At 33.1% G+C, this 12,698-nt stretch overlaps 1 protein-coding gene across 1 annotated transcript; it reads right to left on the bottom strand.

The window, feature by feature from the left end:
* Positions 1-1,114: 1,114 nt before the first annotated feature.
* LOC128225545 (deoxycytidylate deaminase-like) lies at positions 1,115-5,769 on the bottom strand. Its single transcript, XM_052935400.1, has 5 exons — positions 5,671-5,769; positions 3,003-3,105; positions 2,326-2,455; positions 1,854-2,067; positions 1,115-1,504 (listed from the first exon to the last, which is right to left on the bottom strand). The coding sequence occupies exons 1-5, from the start codon at positions 5,697-5,699 to the stop codon at positions 1,390-1,392; spliced, it is 591 nt and encodes a 196-aa protein (XP_052791360.1). The 5' UTR covers positions 5,700-5,769; the 3' UTR covers positions 1,115-1,389.
* Positions 5,770-12,698: the final 6,929 nt, after the last annotated feature.

The following is a 12,698-nucleotide window of genomic DNA, read 5'->3' as shown; positions in this document are numbered from 1 at the left end:
TCTTCCAAAACGCGTAAATAACTCTGACGAAAGCGCATGCATTTCGTCTTTTAAAAATACATTGTAATGTATATTTAACATCACATTCAATGAATATTGCACGGTGCAGATGGGCTCAAACAATTCAGACGTTTAAAAACTAGTGTTCCCAATACATATCCAATTTCTGTTTAAATAGTTGCTCTTCCTTTCTTTTATACTACGGAAGAGCAAAAAGAAGCTCTCGTGTCCGGACCATTATTATACACACATTACACCAAGTGTTGTTTCGAGCGTACACACGGAATTGTCTATATGTTATTAAGTTTGCGTGAGGAAACTAGCCCCAATTTCTCGAAACTTCTCAAAGCTTCAGGAGCTAATTTCATTTAGCCGAAATGCATGTAAAATTTTATTTGGATAAATGATTTTTTTTATTGTGATTAGCAGAACGATTTTTCATATACTCAGTTTTAAAACTCTTGAAGAAATAAAACATTACGCAAATTATAGGCAAAAAATTGAAACAGTGAGATTAGCTTAAAGTGGCATTCAAAGTTCAAAACCAATACATACACATCTTTAACAAACACCTCCTCCTCCCCTCCTCCCTTACAGCATAAGACATTGGCTCTCCTCACTTTTTGATACAACTCTATATATTTTTATATATTACTTTTGTTTTAATATTTGTTTTTATATTTTGTATTCATGCAGTGTGGTTTATTAGATGCCCAGATACGGAAATATAACATAAAAAACGGCATTCTGAAATAAATGCCCCTATTTCAATACAAACACGTGTGTTATTATGTCCATACATTGTTAAACAAGGTTGTCCATTACACCGGAAATACTAGAACATAAAAACATTGTTATCAATATCATAATGTATCCAATGCCAGCAACAGCTAGTAGCATAAACTCATTAAAGTAAAACGTAATTAGCCTTGTTACAATATAAATATGATAATACAAGTACACACATAATTTATTTCATTTATTGATCACACACTAAAATGGTTCATTTACAGTACAATTGTCTTAATATTATAAATTAGTATCACAGACAAAAATAAATAAGATGTGCGTTTCATTATGAATATATATTAGACGGCGTAAATATGTCGGCATGTTTGCTTATTGTGTCTGTAACAGTAATAATTGCATACGTTTACATCAAACAAAATCTTCTAAATGTATTGAATTCCCTTGCAAGGCAGGGCCATTTTTACACACAGCAAACATACTCGTCATTTACAATGATTGAAATGAATCAAAGCAATTATCAATTATAAATTAAATGTCGAAATCTATTTTCAAAATAAATCAGTGTTAAAAAACAAGTTATTACAAACTTTGTAATTTCAGAGAAAAATGTTTATGAAAGTGTTTATTCATTGTACATGCTCAATCATCCAGTTTGCGTTCACTAGTAGTTGGGGTGTCCACACGACTCTTAACGTACATCTCTTTAGTCTCAGACAAAGCGTTCACAATTTTGTCCAGGTTTGGTTCATGCTGTCTGGAAAGATCATTTTATCTTTAAACCAAACACAATGAGATTGTTGATCCACGATTTAAACCTGTTTATTATGATTATCAATTTCTGTTAGAATAAAAATAGTGTAAATGGGGTGATGTTTCTTTTTTTTCGTTTTACAGGGACCATGCAAGATGATGACATTCGGTCCTGAATAGCTTACAATAGTACAAAAGCTCACACTGGAAATTAAAACAGTGTTCATTATTGTTATTAAAAGCATCAGTTAACGACAATAAGTGGCGTGATTACAGACTCATTTTGTATGTTTAAAAACCTCAAGGTTCATTATAATGAGATATTTTCGGTAAGCCTAATGAATGAACGTTACATGAATCTCACTCCCGCCTCTTCCAACATGATTTTGGAGGCTTTGACCTTCGGGCTGTCCTGGTACTTGTCTGCGTAGTACATGACCTTCTTGATGCCTGACTGGATGATAACTTTTGCGCATTCGTTGCAAGGGAACAGAGACACGTAGATCGTACAGTTCTTAACATCCGTAGAGTTCTTATTTAGCACGGCATTGAGTTCAGCATGGCAAACTGGAATTGAAAAACTATAAACATGAACAGTACGTTTGTGTTTTGTATGAGCTTAAGCATTTAACGGAAGGTGGTAGTCAACTCTAGATGCGTAGTGAAATTAGCGTCTTACACTTGAAGTCACGTGATAATGCGAAAGTTGTACATGTACAAACTGCTACCATCTTTGTAAATATGAGTTGTATCCTGTATTGCGTTATTTAATGTTTAACACTGAGATAAATGACTTATCTATTGTTTATACTGTAAAATTCTGACCGTAAACATATTTGTTGTTGAGTTTGTCTGGGTCACCTTTGCCCCAGGGTAGATTGTCACAATTATTTGGCATGTCATTGTATCCAGTACTAACTATCCTCTTATCCTCGTATGCGATACACGCTCCAACCTGTTGGAAAAAGGGCGATTACTTTATTAAGCGTGTATGAAAAGGAAATATACGTAGTGTTTATCTAGACTTAGTGCTTTACTACAGAGATAATATCTTGCAAAAGATATCTCCAGATAATTCCACTATATCATCATAGTACGCGTTGTTAATTGTTATTTTCGTTTGAAGACGTAAAAACAATTATGAAAAAGTATCAGACAATTATATAAGTTTGGGATGACTGGTGACCCTATAATATGTTGGTATTAGTTGAAAGTATTTTCTATGCAGGAAAACGTTATACCGAATATATTATTACAAACAAGCTTGTCTGAGCTTAAAAAAGGGTCAGTTCACCTCTGATTTCAGTTAAAGTAAAGAGCGTTAAAATGATTTACAATAATTTGCGTTAAACTGTTTTATCAGTCATTTGTTTGTCATGTTAGTAACCATTTAAATGACACATATATTGAATGCGGTCACCAGGCATCCGTTAACTTTATTGTTAATGTAGCGATCTGAGAAATAGCTTATTTTAGGGTCGAATTTCTTAATTTGCACTTACTTGTGTACTGGGGTCTTTGCTGCGCTGAGCGGACAAAAAGGCAATGGCCATACAGTAGTCGTCCCATTTTAGAACCCCTTCTCTTCCTCTATATTCATCTGACCTGTAATAGATAGTATTAAATAGGGAATGACGGTAACGGTAGCCATATCCGCTTGAAGGATTGAGTCGGCGCTTATGTAGGCATTGCTTGCTTTCCACACGACACAACATATATTTTTGGTATTTGTTGCGCATTCAACGCGTTTGATTGATAAAGAAATAGATAAAAGTTCCAAAATGTACCATGTTCAACTATGAGAAACCGATTTATGAGTTGCAATTGTTCTTATTATATGATACAGCATTATTTGTGATGATGATGATGATGATGATGATGATGATGATGCAACTTCATCAGAAATAGCGGGTGTTGATATGCTCTGCCAGATGTGGCCGATCCTTTTAATATCATTTGACCCCCAGTGGTGTGTCATATTTATGTATTGATTCTTGCAACAATGATTATTGTAATATCGTGAATGGGTTTTGAGTTACGACAAGGCTAAAGTGTTCGAACAACAACGCCGATCACGACGGCAACAGATTAATCACAATTCAATGCCTTTTTTTTAAAGAAACCAAAAACAAACAGACGAGCTCATTATCATAGAAAAGAGGTATGAACTACTAGCGTATGCAACGTTAACATAACAAGATGGGGTAAGACATGTCCCTTCGTCCGCAAATATCATATCGATACATCGTGGCTTATATCTGATATTGCGTTAATTTTCAATCCGTTTGGTTTATCTCAAATTACATTACATTCCACTTTCTTTCACTCGCCGATTATTTATAGATTATGAATAAAGTAGATATCTCCAGTGATAATCATGTTTACTTTGCACTTAAAATATTCAAGCCCAATCCAAACGTGCTACATGTATATCCATTCAGGTTTGCGGGCGAATTACATATACATTTATACATAGTGAGTGATGTTGTATCGTTAAAGTGACACTCTTATTCAAAACCAATACATGCAAATGTATAACAAACACTAATTTTGACTGATAAACCTTTAAAAACTTACTAAATAATGCATTTATGGAAAATATTAATTGCTGATTACAAGATTGTAATCGTGTATTTAATAGCAGAAAGCGCCAAATTATTAAATAAATGGCGAATGCTTAAATATTTACTGTGATCTACTATACTCTCATTAGGTAGAAATACCATGTTTTATGCTAATTTTTCAAATTTAACTCGGTATCCTTCATAAAAATATTGTTTCCGACATTTATTCATCCTTTTTTTTTGGAATATAAAAACAATTTTATTCATTGTGGTAAATCTTTTATAGAAGTAAGAGTGCATCGTTAACTTTACATATTTTGATGCGCGTCTTGTCTGTTTCTTGACTAATTCTGGCGTTTGTGTTTGTGTGGTGTGTATACGTTTGTGTCTCTAGTTAATTGCAATAAGGGTCCTTGCCTCGTGGCCCATAAACAAAGCTTATTTTTTAATTAATGACTTCTGGGCATGTTTTTGTATTTATGAATGTATCACTAAATGGAAAAAAAAATATGCCAAAACGATCCTAAATATGTTAAGGTGTGGTAGGCAATTGTTTTACATTTATTCAATAATTACAAATGCGAAGAAAGTATAACTTCGTTTTGTATAAAAACACTACTTATCAGGTGGCGTGTCGCGCACAAGACCGAGGTCTGTACTCCAAAGGTCAAAGTCACGGTTAAAGGTCAAATGTTGAAATGGTCCTTGTCCGGCTGAACCTTTACCACTTCAAACATTCTTCTTAAAGGGGCTGTACTCCGTATGATAAAATAGCGAAAACAAAAAGAGAAGAAAATTGTCGAAAACTGACATAAACTTGGCATCGATGTGTACAATGCATTGAAACTTACTCACTGAAGTACCACATAGTTTACATTTTATTTAAGTTTAGCAGTTATTTCGTATTTTTCCATTAAAAAAAGATTACTGGGTATGTCTACCAGGTAGAATTCATTCGCTGATGCGTGATTGGCTAGTCCGTGTTATCACGTCATATTACCGAGATAGGTGTATAGCTTAATGATGTCACCCTATTAGAGTAAGCCGTCGTAGCTGAGGGGATACGACGCTGGTCTGCAATTTTGGCAACACGGGTTCGAACCAGGTCTCCGACATAATTTTGTTTTACATTTTGGTACTTTTTTACAGTTATGATATCAAAGCGTAACAAATTTTATTAGATAATTGTCCTGAGATTCGTTACATAAAAAACAGTCCCTTTAACAGTCCACGAATTCCACTTTGTATCAGAACTTATTCTTAAGTTGCAAGTCGCAATTTTTTTAAGAATTCCTAATACACTTTTAAACCTGATTTCAGTGTCCTTAGATATTAAGCTTTTTTTTAAAAGAATTTTTAACTTAACTTTTATTGCTACTTTATGGTCAGCTTTACACTAGATAAAGTAAAGAAGAGAAAACATTTCATATTTCTTTGGTGAAAGTGTCGCGAATTCGACACTTGTCCTTATAAAATAGGGTAATTGGATCAGTTCTATTACAACATAACATTGCTTAATAATCAAAATTATTTTTAAACCTCAATGATGATAACTGCAATATTGAAAAACAACAACAACAAATAAGAATAAATCACAATAACTTACTCAGGTGCTGGTGTAGCGCTTTCGCTCATTTCGGTGATCGATTACTTGTTCAGAATTTCGGAAAATGACATTCACCGGTATTTGAGGTATTAGTAAAACATGTTATCAGTGTGGACATATCACGTGGTTTGTGACGTCACATTTGGTTATAACAGGAAGCAAAATACAGTTCGATTTTAAAAGGGTTATCGCTGTAAGTTAGATATTTTCATATACTTTTTTTTTATAAAACATAGCACAGGCTTAGCGGGAAAATGTACACAATACTTGGCAACTGAGCGATATGTTGAGCTTTTTTTTCAAAAATCGTGGGCAAATGCTGAGAATGTTCCGAAGTATTGTTTGTTATAACGAAAAGCAAATTATGTTTCTGGTCAAAAAGTTTTTATATTTATATGTTCACCATGTTTGCCTTAAAACGGATGTCTTGGAATGCATAATTATACTATCCCCAGGATATATTCATACCTACAAATGAGGTACATACTATAAAGTAAGATTTAATGTTTGTATTTTGTTATTACGAATAGCAAAAACTATTTGGTTATAACGAAAAGCAGTTTTATTTAGGATTAATTGACCTCTCCCTTTTTTGCCTTGAGCCAAATTAAAACCTGTTGTGCAATATTTGCTTGCATAGACAGTAGATATGAGCAAAGGTTATATTTTACAGTACGCAAAGGACATACGTATATGACAAATAAATGTCACAATCATACTGCTTAGTATGTCACTCATTTTTTATCAGACAACTTCTAACAACAATGCATTTTCTTCAATTTCTTCATAAACTCGTCTGAAGAAAAACCATGTTTATCGATACAATAAAAGGCGCAATGATTTAATCATTGTTTATAACAAAATGCTATCATTTTTCAGAATGAGGCATCCCCTAGCCTTGGGGAAGCGCAGCAGGCTAACAAAGAAACGGGTGGATCTTGTATTCATAATTACGTTAATTTTTATGATCACTAACTTCTCTATATATGCAAGTTATCGAATCGATGGCTTTATCATTAGGCGTTCATATCATTTTAACGGAGAAGTCCGTTCCTATGGATGATTTAGAATCTGTTATGAAACATAAGAGTACAATATAAATATACCTGAATTGGTAGTCATGCATGAGTTTGTTGGTGATATATGTGATATATGAGATTTGTGTACTCAAGAAATTTACCCTGTAATTTCAAAGCTGTATGCTGGTTTATATTTTTTCATTTTGGATCGGATTCATTTATACAAAGGGTGCTTATTGTTTTGATGATTTAAGCAAATTTTAAGGGTGACTGTATCTTTCCCTTCCCAATGATAGAGTATATTTACTTATCAATATCCGATATATTTCCAAAGGCATATACACACTGAACATCTTTTTGTTATTTGACTTCAAACATAAATATGCAATTAAAACTTATTTCTGATAATTCTTAAATCATCCGTTTAGTGTTGTGCAAGAATCCATAGCGGTCGAATAAATAGTATTTTCGAAAATGAATAAATAGATACAAAGAAATTTGAAAATTTGTAAGGTGTATATTTACCTTTCCGGGTAAACACAACAAGCCCCACATGTTAATAACATTGCATAATATGGTCCAGAATATGTTATTTGAGATTATAGATAATGTTCGATTTATCTATGGTAATATTGATTTATCTGTGATCATATCTATTCATATGTGATATATATTGATTAACTTGTGATTTACATAGATTTTAGCATGGCATATGTGATTGTTTTTATTTTTTCGAGTTATTGTTAAAAAATACTCCAATAAATGTTGAAACTTTTCATACTTAGATCATGAATGATGAATGATATATGCAGATTGATGTGTTGTTCAAAGTAATGACTAATGTGTTACGATGATAATACTTTGTCAACTGCAGGGATGTGTATAGGTAACAACCAATGAGGCAAATATAGAAAGTAATGCCAGTTTGTAAAAGGCATAGTAAATACGTTTTAAGGCTGTCAACACATATATACTGATAGGGAACAGCAATAAGAGTTACCTCAATCTAATTAATATCAGGCATGTTTCGATAAAGCGTTGTAAAACAAATGGCTTACTCATTATCCTTTGCTTGCACTGGTTGCCTAAAATTCATACAAATCCATATAAATCACGATTTATTGTTAATGTTATTTCTTGTTCTACTAAACAAGTTTCAATTTTTATAACATCCTGCTTAACAGCTTTAAAGTTTCATGTGAAAAAATACTGTAGTAAAGTTTATGAGAATTATGGAATTAATCTGTTTTGGTCTATCAATAATTCTTTGAAAATAGACGGTATAAGGTCTCAGTGCTTAATACTTCTTATGACTTTTGCGAGGGAGAAAACTACTTACATGGCAGTTAATGTTAAACTAGAGCTATCACTGAAGGTGATTAATACCCCAGAACGCAGCCTCTCATTATGATATATCATTGTATGAAATTTTATGCTATTCCATCTAGTAGTTTTCAAGTTACGGTCCGGACAAAAGTTTTACAAAAAAAAACACAGAAAAAGGCAATAACTCTGTAATTTACTAAAATAGTGTAGTGATTCATGTACATTGAACTCCTTCTCATTGTGCTGTACCATAGTATAAAGTTTTATTACATTCCATCCGGTAGTTTTCAAGTTCTGCTCCGGACAAGAAAAAAGTAACAAAGGGCAATAACTCTGTAATTGGCTGAAATAGAATTGCGGTCCCTGTACACTGCACTCACTCCCTCTCATTATGCTCTATCGCTGTATGAAGTTTTATTAAATTCCATCCAATAGCTTTCAAGGTATAGCCCGGACAAGAAAAAAGTAACAAAGGGCAGTAACTCTGTAAATAGCTGAAAAAGAATTCCGGTCCCTGTACACTGCACTCCCTCTCATTATGATCTATCACTGTATGAAGATTTTTAAATTCCATCCAATAGTTTTCAAGTTATGCTACGGACAAGAAAAATTAACAAAGGGCAGTAACTATGTAATCAGCTGAAATAGAATTGCGGTTCCTATACATTGCATTCCCTCTCATAATGATCTATCACTGTATGAAGGTTTATTAAATTCCATCCAATAGTTTTCAAGTTATGCTCCGGACAAGAAAAAGTAACAAAGGGCAGTAACTCTGTAATAAGCTGTAATAGAATTGCGGTTCCTATACACTGCACTCACTCTCATTATGATCTATCACTGTATGAAGTTTTATTAAATTCCATCCATAAGTTTTCAAGTTATACTCCGGACAAGAAAAAGTAACAAAGGGCAGTAATTCTGTAATTAGCTGAAAAAGAATTGCGGTTCCTGTACACTGCACTCACTCTCATTATGATCTATCACTGTATGAAGTTTTATTAAATTCCATCCAATAGCTTTCAAGGTATAGCCCGGACAAGAAAAAAGTAACAAAGGGCAGTAACTCTGTAATTGGCTGAAAAAGAATTCCGGTCCCTGAACACTGCACTCCCTCTCATTATGATCTATCACTGTATGAAGTTTTTTTAAATTCCATCCAATAGTTTTCAAGTTATGCTCCGGACAATAAAAATTAACAAAGGGCAGTAACTATGAAATCAGCTGAAATAGAACTGCGGTTCTTATACACTGCATTCCCACTCATAATGATCTATCACTGTATGAAGGTCTATTAAATTCCATCCAATAGTTTTCAAGTTATGCTCCGGACAAGAAAAAGTAAAAAAGGGCAGTAACTCTGTAATTAGCTGTAATAGAATTGCGGTTCCTGTACACTGCACTCTCTCTCATTATGATCTAGGGCAGTAACTCTGTAATTAGCTAGAATAAAATTATGGTTCTTAAACACTGCACTTCCTCTCGTTGTGCTTTACCATTGTATGAAGTTTCAATGAATTCCATCCAGTACTTTTCAAGTTATTCTCCGGAGAGAAAAAAGTAACAAAGGGAAATAACTCAGTAATAAGCAAGAATAGAGTTATGGTTATTATACACTGCACTTCCCCTCATTATGCTCTACAATTGTATGATGTTTAATCCAATTCCATCTAGTAGTTCTTAAGTTATGCTCCGGACAAGGTCAATTGCAACGGACCGACCGACCGACAAACCGACCGACCGACCGACCTCGGAGTGACTCCAATATACCCCCTCAAACTTCGTTTGTCGGGGGTATAAAAAGCTTTTTTAACTAATAATTGCTCAGATAAATATATCTATTGGACATGTACAGATGTCATTGAAGTTTTAAATTTTGTAATCATTACTTCTTTTCTAAAATTCGGTAAATGTTTATATAAGCAAATGATTGGAATTCCAATGGGTGCCAATTATGCCCCTTTACTTGCAGATCTCTTTTTGTACTGCTTAGAAAGTGAATATATGTTGCAATTATCTAAGTCTTGAGATCTAGCTCTTGTTGATAATTCAATAGCACTTTTAGATATATTGATGATTTTCTAAGTTTAGATTATCATGTGTTTACAGATAACATTCATTCGATATACCCTTCACAATTGCAACTAAATAAATATAATACATCCGTTTTAAAAGCATCCTATTTAGATCTGCAACTCGAAGAAAAGGAATATATATTTAGTATTAATCTTTATGATAAACGTGATGATTTTTATTTTAAAATAATTAATTACCCTTCTTTAGATGGTGATGTTCCTAGTTCACCATCATAATTATGGTCTTTATTGCACAGTTGATAAGATTTGCTAGAATATGTACAGATGTTAACAATTTCAGCTCTCGCAGTAAACTTATGACGCAAAAACTTCTAAAACAGGGTTTCAGATATCATAAATTAAGGAAAACTTTCTCAAAATTTGTTAATGGTCATTATTATCTCAAATCAAAGTACAATAGTAGTCTTAAATCGCTGATTGCTAATAGTATTGCTCATCCCGATTTTTATGGTGATGTGTTAAAGAAAATTCGTAAAATTAAAATGTTTCCAGCAGGTAGTTGGGCAGATAGACTTAATGAATAACTTGGATTTTATTTAAACCGTGGATATAAAGGCAATATTTTGAAGAGCACTTGCCTACTAGTTTTTGAAGATGAATACCTGAAACATAATATAGGGTTGAATATAGCATCCATTCATAACTAAACTTTCAGTCCTTTGATTTTTTATGAAGATATTGCTAATAATGTTATCTTTAAAATCGTTTTTTGCGAACACTTTTTTTGGCCGACTCGGAGTGTTTTGGCATGTGACTTCATTTTCTTCAAATATTTTACATTTTCAAATCATTTGGATGGAAAGATAAGCGAATACATGTCGCTTTTAGTTTTAATAATGTTTTCTTTGTTTGTTCCCAGTTTTAGTACAATGATGCTTTTTTATTATGAAAATCTATGATCATACAGTTTTAAACCTTTTATTTTATAAGGCAGACTGTGTGGGATATTTATAGTTTCTTACAATGACTGCATCGTACCTTTGAAAAGTTTTTGCATTAGGTGCTCTGAATTGTTTCCGTCCGTCTGCAGATAGAGTTGGGATCTCTAATCATAGAAGTACTTGGGGTTTACCTTTACGTTTATTATTATTTGTTTTATTAATAAGTTTCCTCAAGTTAATGCATACTTTGATAAGATTTACCTTTTGCGTTTTATCTTTATTATGGATTGTTTGGATAAGAGTAAGTTTTGTGCACATAAACTGGTTTAAACCCCCAGTAAATTTACATTTTACTGACCGTTCAAAGGCAAACAATTCGTGATACACACCTATTTATATATATATATATATATATATATACATATATAGTATGTATGCACTGTGCTGTTTATGGAATTTTGTGCTGTTCTTCTATGTTTCTTGTATTTTGTGTTCTATGTCTTTGGCAGTTGCCCAGTGCTAATAAACCGGGCTTATGTTTAAACTTTTTGCTACTGAGCATTTTTCTGTAGCTTTTTGCATTACTATTGTACAGGTGTATATTGCATGATTGTGTTGTTTTTCTTTTATGTAGCCTAGTTTCTTATTATGTATTTCTTTGTCTCATATACTCATGCTGTCATGATATCGTGAACTGGGTTATTATTTTTTACACTTGAACTAAGAAACTAGAAGCAATATGTCAATTTTTTGATTTGCATAACACAGACACAGTCCATGAATTCCTACCAGACAACAACAATATGACAAATAATGAAATAAAGTGTTGGATGATAAGTCTTGTAGAAGTCTTTTAGAACCCTTGTTTCAAACAAAATATATGACAGTAGGCGGCACATCTCAAATGAAGAAGTGGACTTAAATGAAACTGATGTAATATGGAAAGGTGGTTTAGGAACTTCGTCTTATTTTCCTGGAACTATGTGACATTATGAAATCACCGAGTCGGATTCTTATGTTCTGTCATATAAAGTATATCATGCTGGTATAGAAAGGCCATATCTGTCACAAAATTTGGAAGAATGTTTCCTTCTTATTCGTGACCAGGAGACATTTTCGTAACCAAAATTTCTAAAATATGTCTGCAACTCGTTAGAAGAACGTATCTGTTCTATGTTTCTTGTCTGTGAATTTGTGTTCTATGTCTTTGGCGTTGCCCATTGCCACTAAACCGGGTTTATGTTTAAACTTTTTGCTACTGAGCATGTTTCTGTAGGTTTTTGAATATATATTGAGTCATTATGTATTTTTTAACTCTTAAGTAAATGTTATTTTGAGAGTCTCGAACACAGACAGATCGCAGCTACACTTTGCATTCACTACGTTGACCGTTTAGAGTGGGTTCCGACTGATAGCTGCATGTACATGATTGTCTAATAATATATTTATTTTTTTTGTCTGGGGATGTAGTCTTTATGAGGTGTTGTTAAAATCGGTATGAATTTACACTGGTCTGCCACTTTCCACGACTATTGTACTCATCAACTTTGGTTTGAAAATCGATCTTCTTAATAAACCTATCAGGTGCTAATGGCTATCTTGCAGTGAAATGTTCAAGGAAATTGTTACAAAATCAGTTACCAAAAGCAACATAGCGCACCCGCACCCCACTCTTTCGAGTAATATGGAGTTAAGTTGAAAATCAT

Source organism: Mya arenaria, chromosome 3 (assembly GCF_026914265.1).
Source record: "Mya arenaria isolate MELC-2E11 chromosome 3, ASM2691426v1".
NCBI classification, from domain to species: domain Eukaryota; kingdom Metazoa; phylum Mollusca; class Bivalvia; order Myida; family Myidae; genus Mya; species Mya arenaria.
The sequence above is the reverse complement of the archived record's forward strand: the minus strand, read 5'-3'. Positions and strand labels throughout refer to the sequence as shown.

Coding starts and splice junctions, on each gene's coding strand:
- LOC128225545 (XM_052935400.1), bottom strand. CDS start 5,699: ATGAGCGAAAGCGCTACACCAGCACCTGA. Junction 3,106..5,670: donor AGCGCTACACCAGCACCTGA/GTAAGTTATTGT, acceptor TATCTATTACAG/GTCAGATGAATATAGAGGAA. Junction 1,505..1,853: donor GAGGCGGGAGTGAGATTCAT/GTAACGTTCATT, acceptor TGATCTTTCCAG/ACAGCATGAACCAAACCTGG.